General features: G+C 45.2%; 1 protein-coding gene across 4 annotated transcripts in view; it reads right to left on the reverse strand.

The window, feature by feature from the left end:
- The window catches only part of PDE8B (phosphodiesterase 8B), a 255,777-nt gene extending 239,279 nt beyond the window's left edge, over positions 1–16,498 (reverse strand). For 3 of the 4 annotated variants that reach the window (XM_037982123.2, XM_037982122.2, XM_007975985.3), the window contains exon 1: positions 2,714–2,895. In XM_037982123.2, the coding sequence (XP_037838051.1) occupies positions 2,714–2,749 (36 nt within the window). In that variant the 5' untranslated portion in view covers positions 2,750–2,895. Of the gene's footprint in view, positions 1–2,713; positions 2,896–16,401 lie in introns of those variants that run through there. The other variant, XM_037982121.2, reaches the window with a different exon arrangement.
- Positions 16,499–16,769: the final 271 nt, after the last annotated feature.

A 16,769-nucleotide genomic window follows, 5' to 3' on the forward strand; every position in this document is an offset into this window, starting at 1 on the left:
GGGAGGCAGAGGTTGCAGTGAGCTGAGATCATACCACTGCACTACAGCCTGGACAATGGAGCAAGACTCCGTCTCAAAATAATAATAATAATAATAATAATAATAGCACATCCCTCAGCAGGTGTTGATAGGATTACATGAGAGTGTTTACATAAAGTGCTTAGTCCAATGCCTAGTGCCTAAGCACTTAAAAAATAGTCACCATTATGATGATATTCATCTCTGAAAACCTGAAGAAACAAGGTTCTTTGTGGCTTCTTAATCTCTTATAATAATTACCTAGTAAAAAAAAAAATTGTCATCCTGCTTATTTCCCTTCCCAAAGCTAAATTAAAAAGCTAAAGAGCAGTGTTATTTAAAAAGCAAATACATAATATATTGAATTTAAAATGTGTTTATTAACTGATTCTCCATAAATAAAAATAAGATGTGCATATAAAGTAAAAAAAAAAAAAAAAAAAAAAGGCAGTGCTTATTTCAATAAGCTCTGGCAATATTAGGCATTCAATATTTAATACAGCTTTTAAAGACAATTTCACTATTTCATTACCAAGCTGATAAGCTGCTTTTCTGAGAAGTTGATATTAACTGAGTCATTCCCAGGTAAGTCAATTGTTTATTAGATATAATGTAAGGGGCCTTGATGGGCTCTGCAAGACACTGGGCTGTCTTCTACTGAGGGGTCGGTCTAAGGCTTCCCCTCCACTCATGCCTGTAACAGGGAGATTGTGGCTGGAATCTTTCAAATGCACAGAAAGGATGTCTTCCAGGATTATATAACCAAGCTCAAACTTTACCAGGACTTTCTATGTGAGATCCTTCCCAGTGCACTCTAAGCATTAACTAAACCAGTCAGGCTTACTTCCACCAATCTTTAAGCCTGAATGATTTGTGTAGCCCTATAAACAGATTGGAATTAAAATTCAATTCACCCACTGATCTAGTATCTCTTCTGTCCATAAATGCTCTTTGGAACCAAGTACAATCTGTAGCAAGACTGCAAAGAACTAGTGAGCATTCATAGGCTAAGTCTGGCAGATTACTGGCAGAGTAGAATCAATCCAGAATTAAAGGCTCTGAGCCTTCCTGGCAGCTGAGGCCAGGACAGGTTGTACGGCTTGCCCAGAGTTTCACAACTGGTCAGTGGTACCGGTGGCGCTTGGAATCCAACTCCCTGGCCTCCTAATCCATGTTCTTGCCACTGCTGATGAATTGTCATTCTTCTGTTTTTGCTTCTTGGAAAACCGAACCTCTACAAAGTTAAAATAACTTATTCAAGGTCAAGAGGGCAGTCAAGTAGAACTGGTAATGCGAACTGCTGCGTTATAAAATCCAAGAGGGCGGGTCCTCTGGCCCTCGCCTCCCCCCGGGACCCTGTGTAAATGTTTTCCTTGATTGTCTCTCAACACACAGTTTAGAGGAAGTCTCTCTTCTAGGTTAGCACTGCACGTCCAACTTCAGGTTCAGACAGAAGCACCTGTAACTATCAGCCAGCACGCCTCCAGCTACCCTGACCTCCCGACCGTCCAGGGAAGGCAACCTGGGCAAATAACCACCGCTCAACTGCGGGGGTCTTACAGTCCTAGTAACTCACACCTCGCCGCCAGCAGTGTTTTTCTGGAGCTGGCAACCTGGGGACAGGTAAACTGGTGTCAGATTGAGCCAGAAGCAGAATGGATGGGCACAGCTAGTCTTGAGGGTATAGAGGAGTCTGTGGACGGTTCAAGGCTTCTAGCCAAGCCTTTGCAAAGGCAGCTGCAAGCCTCAACTCTACCAACAGTCCGCAGGAGCACAGTTACTTTGATCCTGGTAACTAGGTGCATTTCAGGGGACACTCTGAACGCCCAGCAGAACGCCCCCAAGTTCAGAGTGGCAGCGCCACCTGTGCACCTTCCCCCTTGCACTAAGCGCCCCTCCCTATCACAGACTGTTCTCCCGCGCCCTTTCCTGCGATCCCGCAGCGTGGGATCCTTCTTTGTACACACGTTCCATCTCTCCCTTTCCTTCTTTCCACCTCCAAACATCCCTGCCCACAGGGGATGAGGCGGGTAGTTTAGTCCACGCTCCGTCTATTCACCCAGCAAGCGTTGTCCCTAGAACTTAGTGCAAGGGGAGGGGTAGGGGTGGGCGTGGGGGTGGGGGTAGGGGTGGGTGCCCCATCGCAGAGTCCCGAGCGCTGGAGCTAGGCACTGAGGTGCGCGTGCAAACACACACACACACACACACGCGTGTACACACCCGAGGCTGGGGCTGCCGGCGACTCACTACTCGGAAGGGGAGGCAGCTTTGCAGCCACTAGAAGCATGAGGAGGAAAGCAGGGACCCCACCGTCCACGCCGGGGAAGCGTGGAAAACACTAGGCGCAACAGGAGCCAGCGGAGCTGGCCCAACAGAGAAACAGGTCCAGCTCCTGCTGAGAAGCACCAGGTAGACGCGAACAGCGGTTGTCTGTGGTCAATTATTATTAGGAATAATAAACCTGATGGTTACACTAGACGCTCGAGGTGCTTCCCGCCTGGAAAGGAAGGAGGTAGTTGGCACTAGGGCACGGAGGGACTAAGGGCTAAAAGAAAAGAAAAAAAAAAGCCAGTCTAACACCTGGATGTCTGAAAGGGGGCCCTGGAGCCAGCTCTGGGCTTGTGCCCAGTGGCCGGGTGCCCAGGTGCGAGGGGGCGGCCGAGGGCTGCGCGGTCCCCCGTGCCGGGGGGCTCACCTGGCGCGCGCTGGGTGGGCAGTGCAGCTGTTCCATACCGGAGGCCGGCGGCTGCTGGGCGCCCTGGCGGTGTCGGCGCCCGGCGCCTTAGCCCCGCACAGAGGGCACCGACTGGTGCACCCTGCACCCCACTCCCCGGGCCTCGTGCCCACGTGAAGGCTCTGGTTGCTCCGTGGGACTCTGGCCGCTAGCCTGAGCCTCCGCGCCGCGCCTTCACTTTCCAGACGCGTCCCCAGGCCGGCGGGTGCCTGGGTCCTAGCGCCCCTCCCAGGGTGTGGAGCCCAGACTTTGAGCCCGCTGAGCTACTCCGCTCCGGGCAACACCTTCCCGGCCCCTCAAGAGAAGTCCAGCCTCGCTGGAGCTGCCAAACCTGGAGCCTTTCTGGGGACTCAGGATTCAGGTTCCCAACGCCCCCTCTACAGGTCTCCACTTTCCTCTCGTTGGGCCTTTACCCCCAAGAAAATGCTGAAAGATCAGATTTGCCTGCATCCCTCAACTCACAATCATATACACTATAATTTTAAAGAGACTTTCAAGTTAGAGATATTGGGGTGTGTGTGTGTGTGTGTGTGTGTGTATATATATATATATATCTCACATCATATGTAAGAAAGACAGTTTTTCCTCCAAGTAAAAGAATGAATATGAAAATAACATCTCCTGGGTGCGGTGGCTCAGGCCTGTAATCCTCACACTTTGAAAGGCCAAGGCGGGAGGATCTCTTAAGGCCAGGAATTCAAGACCAGCCTGAGCAACATAAGGAGAAAAAACCTTGAAAAAAATCTATTAGGGGCTGAAATTATCCCTCAGCCTTAATTGTAGGGACAATTTACAAACATGAGTCAAACACGGATCAAACCAAAGGTGCAGCTAAGCTTCTAGAGCCGCCCCCCACCCAGCTCCCCTCCAATCTGTGTAGGTAGCTGGTATCACTAAATGTCCAAGCAGATACTATGAAGCTTTCATACACTTTCAGGAAGTAATACATTGTACCTAATTAAATGCCTCAGCCTTAAAGGGTCCTGGCATCTTGCTTGAGGCCATTATCACACCTGGCCCATACCTGGCTCCTCTGGGGTGGAGGGATTCCGAACAAAGGCCTCCAGAGCATTTGCAAGGCCTTTCCCTTGTCAGCTGCCCACAGTGCTGAGTCAGCCCAGCCAAAACCAAGACCAACAACAATCTGTTCCTGCTGACTTTCTCATCCAGAGAGAAAGTCTCATTAGATAAGATTTCTAATGGCAGAAAAGAAAATCAAGTCATTTTTAGAAATAAAACAAGAGGAAAAATTATTATTTTTAACATTAGCCATAAAGGCCTACAAAAAGGCAGGAATTCAGTATGAACATGGCCTTCACCACCTTCTTCTAGGAACCCAAGCATTTTTTCACAAAAGCATTCCTCCATGTGTGGACAAACTTTAAGATGACTCCCAATGATCCCCATCACCTGGTGTCCATGCCCTTGTGTTGTCCCCTCCCCTTGAGTGTGGGTAGAACTTGTGACTTGACTTGCTGCCCACCTATGGAACATGGCAAAGGCGACCAAATGTCACTTCATAGATTAGGTTATACAGTTTTGCTAGCAGAGGCTTTCTCTTGCTGGCTTTGATAAAGCATGCAGACATATTGGGGAGGCCCACCTGGCAGGGAACTGAGGGTGCCTTTGTTCAAGGGTCCAGGGTCCAACAAACTGAAAGGAGGTAAATTCTGCCAACAATCAGGAGAGCCTGAAAGTGAACCCTTCCCTAACGGAGCCTTGAGATGCAACTGCAGCTCCGGCTGAGATATTGATTGCCGCTTTCAGAGTAATCCTAAAACAGAGGATCTAGTAAAGACATGCCCAGGCTCTGACCCACAGAAACTGTGAAATAATAAATAAGTGTTGTTGTAAACCACTGAATTTGTACTTTGTTATGTAGCAATAGCAAACGAATATACTTTGTCCTTCCACAGAAAGAAAAGTGAGGCAAAGGGGGGTTAGTAGAAGGGCCAAGGTGATTTAAATTAATGGCATGATCTATCATTCTTTCACATCATAGTATTTTTAGGCCTGGGTAGACAAGGAAAAGCAGAACAGCAAAGAAATCAGAAAGTAAAGCATCAAGTGCAGGTTGAGATTTGTGGAAGGTAAAGCAAGGCAAAAGAAAAACTTTAATAAAGTCTGATGCAAAAACAACCCAACAGGTTAAAGGACAGTTTGAAAAACTCAGGGTACACTGACCCAGGTTAAAAATAAATGTTTTCTGAAAGAAAAATAAGTAAGTTAAAAGGAAAACAAAAAAGACAAAAACAACAACAAAGAGATGATGAGGAAGGATAAAGGCACCAAATCCTCTGAATTCCTCTTCTCACTATCTATAAAAGAAAAAGGAAAGCCATACTATTCACTCCCGAGAGATTGAGGATTTTCCAGAAGAGCCAGTTAAGAAGTACTAGGAGGATGTCTGCTTACAGTACATGTCTGTGGCAACTGGGATTTTGTCTATTTTTTCCCGAGATATTGTATAAAAATTGACAGTATCTTAAAACCACTAGCCTGAGTTCTGATGGTTTGCACATACCGTAGTCCCCACTTATCCACAGTTTAAGTTTCTGCAGTTCAGTGACCCACAGTCAACAGTGGTCCGAAAAGATTAAATGGAAAAATTCCAGAACAAACCATTGATAAGTTATAAATTGCATGCCATTCTGATAACATCTAGAGGTGTCCTGCTTCCATCCTGCCCAGAATAGGAATCGTCCCTTTGTCCAGTGTCTCCATGCTATATCCCCTACCTCCATCACATCCCTGTGAGTCACTGAGTAGACACCTTGACTATCAGTTTTCCTGTTGTGGCATTCCAGTGCTGGTGTTCAAGGCACCCTTATTTTATTTAATAATGGCCCCAAAGTGCAAGAGCAGTGATGCTGGCCATTCTATATACCAAAGAGAAACTGTAATGCACTTCCTTGAAGTGAAAAGGTAAAAGTTCTTGACTTAATAAGGCAATAAAAAAAAATTGTATGTTGAGGTTGCTAAGACCTACAGTACGCTAAGATATTTTGAGAGCTAGAGACCACATTCATGTAATTTTTATTACAGTCTATTGTTATAATTGTTTTATTTTGTTATTTGTTATATTGTCACTCTCTTACTGTGCCCAATTTACAAATTAAACTTTATCATAGGTATGTACATATAGCAAAAAAAACATAGTGTACACAGGGTTCAGTACTATCTGTGGTTCCAGGCAGCCACTGGGAGTCCTGGAACATATCCCTTGTGAATAAGGGGGAGATACCGTATTTGTTAGGTTTTAAGTGTCTTTGGATGCCTCATGTTTAAACATGGTTTTTTTTCCTCCACTCCTGCTATCATACAGCGAAACAGAGCCCAACACTTAACCCACTGGATATTTATCACCTACCATGCACCTTGAAGAGACTATGGAGTGGTAGAAGATTTTAAAAGAGGAAACAAGAAGGGAGAGAGAAAGAGGAAGAAGAAAGAAAAAGAAGGGACAGGAGAAAGAAAGAGAAGGAAAGGGAACTGAAGCAAAGGGAAGGAAGAAAAGAAGGAAAAGAGAAAAGAAACCAAAGGCACAGAATTCCAAGTCTAGCTGGGGGGTGGGGCTGGGGTATCTAAAATTGCACACTGAAGCTCTGCTCTCATGATCCCCATGGCCTCCTGGACAACTCCAAGTGTGAGTTCCATCAATATCATACAATGAAAGCTTCTGAACCATAAAGCATCATCTCCCTACCAAATCTGATTCCTAGTGGTTCATGCTACTAGCAACTCTCCAAATTCAAACCATGGCCATCTGTTCTTCTCCCTTGCTCTCCATATCAACCAGCCACCACTTCCATTACTGCGTCACTGCTCTCTGTCCGTCCCTTTGCACCCCTACCGCCAGGAGGGAAACAGGCTCAGTGTGGGCCCCTGTCCTCTCCCTCTGGACCAACCCAGGCGAGTAGGTAGTAGCCAACATGACATCATCCAACTGAGATGTGCCAAAGAATCCACCTTCCTCCTGCTCATGCCCATGAATATCTCCTCCACCCACATTTGACAGGGCTTGAAATGTCCTTAAAATGTTTTTTTTTAATTGCTTCGGCATTGCTCTATCCTTAAGTTTAAAAACTGTAAATGTTTCTATTTTGCAGTAACTCTTTGTGCCTCTAAAACCTTCATAAGACTCTGTTGATCACTCTCTTCTTCCTACACTGCTTCCTTGGGAAGGGTAGACAGTGCTGGGGTGATGGAAAAGGGCAGCAAAAGCAACTTCACCCCGTTCACAGCTTTGCCTATGGTGCTGCATGTCTAGTTGTTTGGAATACGAGTGGGAGTGAGGTGGCTTTCACGTGACTGGTGGCTAGTTGGTTTCTGGTCACCCTGGATGTGCAGTGGAATCTACCTGCTTCCAATGTATAACTCAACAAGCAAAGATATGGGAAAAGAAGAAAATAGTTTCCTAAGAGGAAACAAATAGAAGCCCAACCAATCAGGACTGCAAGAGCAGCAGTTGTCTACTGATAACCCCATTCTGGTTTCACTGATGAGGTTAAAACAAATGGGATGCACCATTTAGGTTCTCTTGAACAGGTTTTCAGTTTTTCTTCTTCAAAGATTGAAGATGTTGATGACGCTAACAAGCTAACATATATAGGTATGTGTGTATCTATATATATAGATACACACACATTTATATACATGCATATATATAAATCGGTGGTGAGGTATTTTATCACAGAGGCAAATTTATGCAATTATATATTCATTCATTGACTCAACAAATATTTTTGAGCAACTACTATATGCCAAGAATTATTTTAGGTGCTGAGGATAGATCTGTAAGATAAATTTGTAAGATGAATCCACACTTGTCATGATGCTTACATTCTAGTGGAGGAAGAGAGACAATTAGCAAGAAAAGAAAATGATCATTGTATCATGATCTGAAGATAATAAAACAACTTACTGTAATAGAGAGAAGCTGAGGTAGAGTCCACTTTAGTTTGGAAAGCCAGAGAAGGCTTCCCTGGGAGGGGACATTTAAACTGGCATGTGAATTATCCCAAAGGAGCTGGAAATGCAAATATCTGGGGAGAATAGGATTCTAGGGAAGGGAACTGCAAATGCAAAATCCTTAAGGCAGGAAAAAGCTTGGTGAGTTCAAGGAAGCGACAAGAGTCCAGGCCAGGGAGGAGGCCTTGGGAGAATTTTAAGCAGAGAAGAAACACAACATAATTTGCTTTTTGAAAATTCCTCTGGTCCCTGTGTGGAGAATCAATTCTAGGGATGAAGGGTGGAAGCTGTTAGGGCAGGAAGATGTCAGAGCCATCCACATGAGAGATGGGGGTTACTAGGGAGAAGGCAGTGGAGATAGATAGAAAGGGTCAGGTTCAGGATGCATGAATTTTGAATGCAAGGTTGACAGGACCTGTGATGGGTTGGATGTGGGGAGTGGAGTACGGAGAAGGAAAAAACAAGATAACCCCTAGGTTTTTGACCTGAGCTAATGGGTGGGCAGTAGCACCATTCTCTGAGACATGGGACAGGATCAGAAAAAGAATGGGTGGGAAATCAAGAGTTCTGCCTTGGCCTTGTGAAATAAGAATCTCTATTAGAGTGAAGACGTCAAAGAGGCAGCTGGATCTATGTGTCTGAGCTCAGTAGACAGGTCAGGGCTAGAGCCATAAATTTGGGAGTCATTAGTGTATAGATGCTACTGTGAGCTGTGGGGCTGGATGGGGTCACCTAAGGTGGTGGGGAAGAAGGGTGCCATCAGAAAAGAGAAGAGGGTGGAGAACCATACTTTGGGCCTGCCAACTCTTCAAGGTCATGCAGCAGAGGAGATACCAGCAGAGCCCAGGGAGCTGAAGCCCATGCGATAGGAGGAAAATCTGCTCAGTGAGAATGAAGCTATTTCAATGACTTGTTCACTGATATGAAGAGCTAGAAAACGGAGAGCTCCTGAAAGATTTGACACAAGGAATAGACATGGAGATGTGTGCAGTATAAATAAAAACCTGGTGGTTGAGGGAAGCATATAGTGAAGACCAGTGGAGGAGAGAGAGATAATAACAATAATAATCCAGAAAGAGCTGATGAGAGCAGTGGCTTTGGGGATGGAAAAAAAAGGAAAGAATAGGAAAGGCATTCAGGGGTACAGTAGGACTTGGTGGGGGATCACATACATGAATGCGAGTAGGTGACTCAGTGGCTGTGAGTGGGGATGCCGCTACCTCCCATAAAAACAGAGACAGGGTGGGCAAGAACAAACACTGATGGGGAGAAGTTGTGAGTGTGTTGACACCCAGGAAGGATACCTAATAGGTAAGAAGAAACACAGGTCTACAAGTGAAGGGAAGTATTTGGGTGACAGTTAAAAATTCATGCAGCATCAATATATAGGTAAGAGAGGAAGCTCTGAGAAGGAGACCTACAGACCAAGCTTCAAAACAGACTACTGACCTTCAAGGGCTAAACAGAGAGTAGGACAAAGGAGACTTAAGCAGATGGCCGGAAGGTAAGAGAATCAGCTCTCAGGCCGGTGGTTGGTCCCAGCATAACTTCTTCCAGGCCAAGGACAGAGTGTGCTAATAGTAAAGAAATTCATCAAAAGTCAAAATGCCTTAAAGACTGCAAAATGGAGAGTTATTCCCTAACAGAAGTAATGTTCTCATAGAAAATAAAATGCACGCCATGCACCCTACCCCCACAAACACACATACACTTAACTCTGCTACACTTTCTAGAGCTAGAAGCATTTTTCTTACCTTTGAAAAATGAGATGGGGGGAGAAAGGGAGTAAATTTAAAAGCACTTCAATTTCCCAAATGTAACTAACAGTTAAAATGTATTTTCAGCAAATTTTCACAACTCTAGTAGGCTTTACATTAAAAAAGAGGGCAATATAGATAAATTAGGAAATATTTGCCCTTCCATCTTGACTCACATGCTATTCTCTATCTTCCCCTCTGTTTCTTCTCCCCAAATTGCTTTTCCCCCCATTACTAGTCATAATACTCAAGTTAAATACATGAATATCCTAATTAACAAAACCTCTGAGAATGAAGCAATTTTGTAACAAAATTGCCAATATTTAAAAATCAGCCAACAACCACCTTCACAAGTCAGATGAATCAGTGTTAATATAGACCATGCAGATCAGTAACTTTCTGAGATCTTGTACCCAACTGTTGCTAGAGGCTAAAAAAACCAAACAAGCACAAATAAAACTCCTCACATACTTTCCACTTGTTTGCAAAGAGTTGAAGATAAATAGTACTAATCCTCCAAAATATTCTGCAGTCAGATTTGTCTACAGGATCCAGCCTCTATTCCTGTACCTGTTGTCTCCTCCTTCCAACCCAGACACCCACTTTTGCTTTCCTGACCTCTCGTTCTCTTTCTCTGCCGAAAACTCTGGAGGAAGGAGCATACCCTCCGTGTGTTCACTGATTGGCTGATGGGACCACCTCTACATGCATTCACTGATTAGCTGATGAGACTCTACCCTACATATGTGTTTATTGGCTGGGTTATGGCACTCTGGTGTAACATGCATCCAAATCAAAGAAATGTGCATTACAAACCATTTGCTTACATACTTTTTGGGTCATGATGGTGGAGGGGTGAATGGCTGGTGGAGGGATGGAAGCCAGAAACAAGTAAAGAAGTGGAAAAGTCCTTCCATGCTCAACTTACCTACTCTGACACCCACTGCCTGTCCCAGGTTTCCTGTTGCTCTCACAGCAGCCTGCGCTCCCCGCAGTCAGCACTGGTACTGGTATTTCCTAATGTCTTATCTTTAGTTCCGACCAGACTAAGCTCCTTGAGGGCTGAGCCTGTTTCTGTCTTATTTCTGAATTTCCAAACACAAAATCAGCACTCAACAAATTTTCACTGGATAAATAAATGGATGAATTAATTGAGGTTGGGATGTGTTACAATGTTGCTCTTTTAAGTGACTAGTTATGACTGAGGGACAGACTATCCTTTATCTCTCCATCACCATCAGATGTTCTTTGTTCCCTGAGAAGTGCTTAGAAGCTTTGGTGTAAAAGTTACTAGAAGCAGAATAACAAACACCATCACTGTCTGCTTCTCCTAGGTCCAAGAACGTTAGCTCCTTACCCTAACTTTGCCTTCTCCTGTCCCAAGACTCCCAATTGCATATTTTATGTTGTTTGGCGCTCTTGATGTTTCATCAGTCAAGTTATTCAGACAAATGTTCATTATGGGTCTAGTAAGGTTCAGGCTCAGTGCTGGCCAGTGAGGAGTCAACCATGAACAAACCCAGTCCAGTCCCTGGGTTCGCCAAGCTTGCAATCTAGTTGAGTTATTATTTTGTGAATTTTCTCAGTCAGAGGCTCCTTCACCATCCACGCATTCATCTATCCATCCAATCAATTCCCTTTCTTTTTTTAATAAATGAATTGCTGAGAACAAGTTGGGTGTTTAGAACATACTTGTCAAACGAAGGCTGACTGTAGTTCGGGTTGTTTTGGCATTATAGAAATATTAAAGCTAGAAAGGATTGTGCTGGATAGGCTCTGTCTGCCCCTCCAGATCACCTCCATCCTTCCTCCCCTCGTCCTGTGCCCTAGGAGTCTGACCTGTGGGGAATTCATCAGTGGGTCCCTGGCCCTCTGGCTTCCAGTCAGTCAGGTTCAGTCAATGAAAGGCACGAGCACAGGTTGGCAAGCAGGGGCTGGAGCTGAATCCCTCCGTGGCAACCCAGAAGTCTTTCCAAGTTCCAATGTCGTCTTCATCCCCTGCCCCATTACCACCTGCCTAGGGAGTGGAAACGGCTTCCTGGCTCTCACAAGGCCACAGACACTGCACCTTTTTTTAACCCTGCCCACACCTGTGTAAATAAGCCCTCACCTGTTGTCTGAAGGGACTTGGACACAAAACCCATCTCTTGCAACCTCCAGATGTGGAATCATAAATTCCTGAAGAAAAGGGTCAACTTCCAATCTGTGGCTTTAGAGCCGCATCATGATTTTACTGCTCCCAGCATACACAGACTGATATTTTTTTAAATTTTCCCATGGGCTGGACAGAATTATGCCAGGATTAAGGTCAAGCCTGAGGTGCCAACTGAAACAAGTGTACAAGGAACCAAGTGACAAATGCTTGGCATTTCAAATTCCGAGAAGCCACAGACAGTGGAATGAAGTTCAAACTATGCTGTGAGACTGACATCCATCTATTTCAGTTCTTTCCCCAAGTCATACCCCTAAATAGGACAAACTGCCATTTCCAAGTGACCTCAAGTTTCCCACCTGTTTTGTTCACAAACTTCCATCTGCCTGGAACACCTCCCCAACGCTTGTTTCTCTTAAGTCCAATCCCTTTCCACGCTACAAGGCCTATGCAAATGAATTCTCCTTCATAAATGAACAAGCTTTCTCCCATTATTTCAATCAGAAAATAGCTTGTTTTCCTCTAGATACTTGGAGCATTTTGTTTGTACTCACCCATATCATATACTCCTGATTTGTGTTAGAATTATTTGTGTTCAGGTATTTTTCTCACTCCCAAGCTTTGAAGAGTCCTGAAGTCAAGACAACGTCTTACATCTTTTTGTTTACCCTGATGGACTATTACAGTGCTTCAAAAATTGAAATTCCTAACTAAATGTTTGTTGACTGACTAAATAAATGAATGAGTGAATTAGCAACCAAAGTTATTTTTTCTTGGGACAGTGATATAATTTCTTCTGAGTCTCAGAAGACCAAACCATATTTCACATATTTATCTAGAAATAGCAAATTCGTAAAAGCAAATGGCACTATATTTGAGGAGAAATATTTTCAGATTGTTTCCATATGTGTTTCTATATATATCAGCTTATGCAATATTTTAAATCAAATTTAACACCATGTGGCCATGTATCTCCTAGAAACTCATAACGATGATTTAGTTCAGAGCTTAAAACAATAACAAGAAAGTTCTTAAAGGAGATGTGTTCATTTATCCTCAGTCCTGCTTATTCTCTAGAAGTTTCCTTTCCAGGCTTGGCTCAGATGTCACTTTCTATCTGTGACCTTCTCTGACATCCCCAGACAGAACGGCTCCTTCTCCCGAGTTTTTCTTGCCCTCTATATAGATTTTTGTTGTGGCTTTTATCCCACTGCTCTGTGGTTAATTATGTGTCAAGCTCCCAGTGAGACCATCAGCTCCTTAAGAGAAGGGACCCAGTCTTGTTCACTTTTGTCTTCCCAAACTTAACATTGTACCTGGCACAGAGTAAGTACTCAATAAATGCAGTCTGAAAGGAATTGATCTAATGCCAATTCTGCACTCTGGCTCCAAAAACCTAATCCATGCTTCCTTTGGTTTAAAAACCTGAGACATTTATCAGTTGGGTATGATGGAGGAAAACACATACATGTCCAAAACTGCTCTTAGGAAGTGGCATCCAGATTTCTTAGCTATAGCCATCTACTCAACAGGACCTGAGTTCAGGTCTCAGGGGTGACCTCCACATTAACCCTTTTTGGTTGCAGGTGCAGGATAGCACCTCAGCACCAATTCAGGAGCATGTCTTCATATAGCTAAAACAGGGAACTTGAGATAGAGCTGTGGTTCAAATCAGGGAGGAGAGAAAACTACAGTGCACTGAGCATTTACTCTGCGCTCAGCCCTTTGCCTGCCTAATCCCTTTCAGCACTCACACTATCCACAGGGTCGGCACAGTTTGATTAGCCCATGCTGCAGTAGCACACCTCCGGGGCTCAGTGGAACTATCCTTCTTAGACACACTACAACTGGAGGTGGCTTCGTTGGAGTGATTTTCAGGATGGGGATGAGGGTCAGGTGTATCGCTCAGATTACCTCAAGCCACACGGCTGCCAATCCGCTGTCTTCCAGACACGCAGATCTTTCCATTCCCTACGGCCACCAAACTCCTTCTCAGCTCGGGTATTTGCACATGGTGCTGCTGCTGCCTACTCTGACCTCCTCTCCCACTCTCTTTCCATGGCTACTTCCTATTTGCTCTTTAGGCCAGTAGTTCTCAAAGTGTGGTCTCCAAATAGCAGCCTCAGTGTCACCTGGAACTTGGAAACACAAATATTTGGGGTCCACCTCAGACGCTGGGAGTGAGCCCTTGAAACCTGTGTTTTAACAAACCTCCAGGTGATTGTGATGTACATTAAAATGTGAGAAGCACCATTCTAGGCTTTATGTGTACCTCCACAGAGGGGCTTCCTAGCCCCCACCCACCTCTCGAAGCTGAACTATGCTATTATGCTGTCTCATCTTATCAATAAAACACAGGTCTGACTGTGTTGGTGCTACGGGAAACCTTTTGTTTACAAAAGCAAGCAAAAAAAAACAAACACAACCACCAAGGTAAATGTAGTGAAAACTCACTGACACCCATGTCTAAATATCCTGGAAGATTTCAAGTGACAGGAGCTGGCACTGTGCCAACTCTCAGGGTGTGGCTGTCCTTGTGTTTCTGGGATTTTTTGAATCTCCAGACTGTCGGTTCTACTAACTTGGAAGGCCCGAGGCCTCTCTTATCAGACCTCTGCATCAGAATCCTGAGCAACAAATGTCTTCTGAACTAAGTACAAGGAAGTCAAGATTTCTCTGGAGTTAGAGGCTGAAAAACACGATTGCAAACCTGGTGAAAAGAGGCCCTACTGAAATCATGGCAGGTCTGCAGGGGCCAGGTGGAGCTTCCATTTCAGAGTGGGAGGAGGGACCCACGTTAGAAAGGCTGTGTCTGGACCTGAAGCCATGGGGAGTAATGGAGGGAGGCTGTTGATGGAGCTGAGGCCACTAGTCTGCCAGCAGAGGAAGGAGCTGCGGTAAAGCCCACTCTGTCACTTGCTGAACACACACATCATTCTCTTCCCCATCACAGGCACATCCCTAAAGGCTGCTTTTGCAGAAGGGATATGACTTGCCTTCACCCCAGCATCCCTGACTTGCCATTCCATCCAGATCCAGCTCTGTTCCTGAATCTGCCCTGCCTCAGAGGGGCAGGAGGAGTGGGGTCCCACCAGGGCACAAGTGGCAGAGCGGCCCCTGCACAGGCAGTTCTGGGTCAGGGAGCTGGAACCACGCTTCTGGTGCCAGAGCCCAGTTTCATCCCCAGACGGCAGCCGGGGCTCTGTGCCAGGGCTGCCGTGCAGCCTCGCTGCTCCCTGGCCTCCCTCCAGCCCCCGTGCCCGGAAGGAACAGCCTGACACAAGTGAAGAGTGGGCAACTGGATGCTTCCAGCTCTGACTTCTCGGGCTGCCACGCCCTGTCGGAGTGTTACTCCTTTGCTCTGTTCCACAGTTGATTTAGTAATTCGAGGGAAGAGGGGCAGGAGGAAGATAGATATAGACTCTTATATCATCCCTGTCTTCAAATTTAAAATACTGTTTTCCAGGCTCAGGCACAAAATTACTTGTCTTCACTTGGTTCCCAACAGAGGAAAAAATACAATGGAAAATTAGATCCTGTGTCACAGTGTCAGGGGTATAAATAAAATGAAAGGCTAGCTTGACGTCAGCAGTGAGGATTCTCACATTCCACTTCACTTCCTCATCATCAAACATTTGGCTCATGTTACCCCCTTGTGCGGTGGAAGCCAACTAGTGTAAATAGGTGGGGGCTCTGTGCTGTGGGGACTGTGTTTCTCCCTCAAGACGCCCCGGGCGTCCTGGGCACACAGTCCCACAGGGTGGGCCTCACTCCCTGGGCTGGGTGTTCTCTGGGTTTGAGGTGACATTCCTAGCAAATGTCACAATCCATTCTACTCATCCCCTCGATTTCCCCAAGTCTCTATTTTTCCACTCAAATTTTCCTGCTCAGGAGCAGCCAGCTTGTCTCTTCCCCAGACTTCCTGAGCATACACTGAGGGGACATTTCTCTTCCTGGAGAGGAGAAAGGAGGATGCAGGAGGGAGGAGCCGCGTGCCCCCTTGCACAGGAAGGGGCAGGTGTGGAAAGACTCCGCCGTGCCCTCAGCATCGACGTGCCCTGGAAAGTGCTGTGCACATTGGCCAGGGTGTGTTGATTCATATTCTATACACAATCTAAACTTGGAACTATTTAAACAAACCCTGTGGTAAATAATTTTGTAATGCAAACACTCCTCAACAGATTCTTTTTTTTTTTTTTTTTTTTTTTTTTGTAAATCTAGCTATTCCTCTATTGGGTTTTTCTCAAAGTGTTAAGCACCCCTGTGCCCCAAAGCCAAAAATAGACATGGTCTGGTGTACAACCCAATGCATCTTTATCATTAAGAGGCATCTGACTTCAAAGAATGTTGAGGAGTGTTGACAAGCAAGGCCACACTTATGAATACACCAATAACTGTTAATGCAATACAGGAATTAGAGCCTGCCATGACCTGGTTTAATGTCTTGGCGCTTAGAGCCATGTCACTGGATCTAGGAGAGTTGTGGAGTCTCTTCCAGATGTTAAATCTTTGTTTTGAAATCACTACATCCAACAAATATTTATGAACCCTACTTTGTGTTAGGGACCAATGTGGCGCTGGGTATACAGGAATGGAGATGATCAACTTCTGTGGCCAACTCCAGTCCAGATAGGGAAGGATGTGATAGTAGTGTAGGGAAGAGAGTGGTCTTTGGGGTCCAGTAGATAAGTTTAATACAGTTCTGTCTCTTCCTGGCTGTTTGACTTTGGGCTTGTTACTCAGCCTCTCTGTGGGACAAAGTTGCCTACCTGAGAGGTTTGCGAGCTTAGTGTGGGATGACCACCATGAGGTGCTTCGCAGGGTGCCCGGGCCCTGACAAGTCCTGGTAAGTGCTCGGCAGCGCAGGCTCTTTTCCTGCCCTCTTCGCCAGAGTTGCATCTGCTGCCTAGAAAAATATATAAAAATAGAAAAGAAAATGACTGTTGCATATACACACAAGGGAGTGTTCATTCTCTCATCCTACCCTACACACACTTGCACACGTGCACATGCTTTAGCCTGGCCTTAGATAGGCACGATTATTCCAGGCCAGAGATCACAATGTTATTTTTAGAACGAAATTTCTAACTCTGCTTCCACTCAAGGAGAAGTATATTGGGTTGAAAATGGATCGAAA

The sequence above is a fragment of the Chlorocebus sabaeus genome, chromosome 4 (genome assembly GCF_047675955.1).
Source record: "Chlorocebus sabaeus isolate Y175 chromosome 4, mChlSab1.0.hap1, whole genome shotgun sequence".
NCBI classification, from domain to species: Eukaryota; Metazoa; Chordata; class Mammalia; order Primates; family Cercopithecidae; genus Chlorocebus; species Chlorocebus sabaeus.